At 40.1% G+C, this 606-nt stretch overlaps 1 protein-coding gene across 1 annotated transcript in view; it reads right to left on the reverse strand.

The window, feature by feature from the left end:
* Nucleotides 1-606, reverse strand: part of LOC119586621 (muscle M-line assembly protein unc-89-like) — a gene marked incomplete in the record, with an annotated part of 8,209 nt that overhangs the window by 3,616 nt on the left and 3,987 nt on the right. The window contains 1 exon segment of the mRNA XM_037935368.1: nucleotides 215-390. Coding sequence (XP_037791296.1) covers nucleotides 215-390 — 176 coding nt within the window.

Below are 606 nucleotides of genomic sequence, written 5' to 3' on the forward strand. Positions count from 1 at the left end.
TCATCCTTTCTACCTCAATTCCTTTCAACATGCAACTGTAAAACTGAGTATATAAGAGTATCACTGACATCAATATACACACCATCAATCACTGCAGGAGTTGGATAATATTTTTCTTTACTCACACATGGCACTATTCTATTAGCCAACAACACAAATCTAATTCTTTAACAAGATCCTGTTATCCACTAGAAACACTCCTTAAAGATCTCACCTGCAGTAGCAGGAAGAGACGCTGGATCTGGCAAGGGATGTTCTTGGCTGCCTCCTCCTCAGAGCCCTTGAACTCCCATTGATAGATGGCATTGCGGAACTCAGGGGTCATGTATAGTGTCTGCAGCAAACTGTTAAGGTAGCACGTCATAGCTTGGTTCACCAGGCCCACGTAACCTTCACCGGAGACAAAGGAAGATGAGCATCAGGTGAAGGACAATTTGTTTGTTAGAATTTATGGCTCAATTTATATACTTATAATATCAAGATGCAAAATTTGTTGAGGAGTAACAAAATTCAGCCAAGGGTCACAAGCTGGTTAAGAATTAATACGGAGATGCACTACACACAACAGCAACAACACTTTTTATATTACACAATTCACTGAGAATG

The sequence above is a fragment of the Penaeus monodon genome, chromosome 21, assembly GCF_015228065.2.
Source record: "Penaeus monodon isolate SGIC_2016 chromosome 21, NSTDA_Pmon_1, whole genome shotgun sequence".
Lineage (NCBI taxonomy): Eukaryota > Metazoa > Arthropoda > Malacostraca > Decapoda > Penaeidae > Penaeus > Penaeus monodon.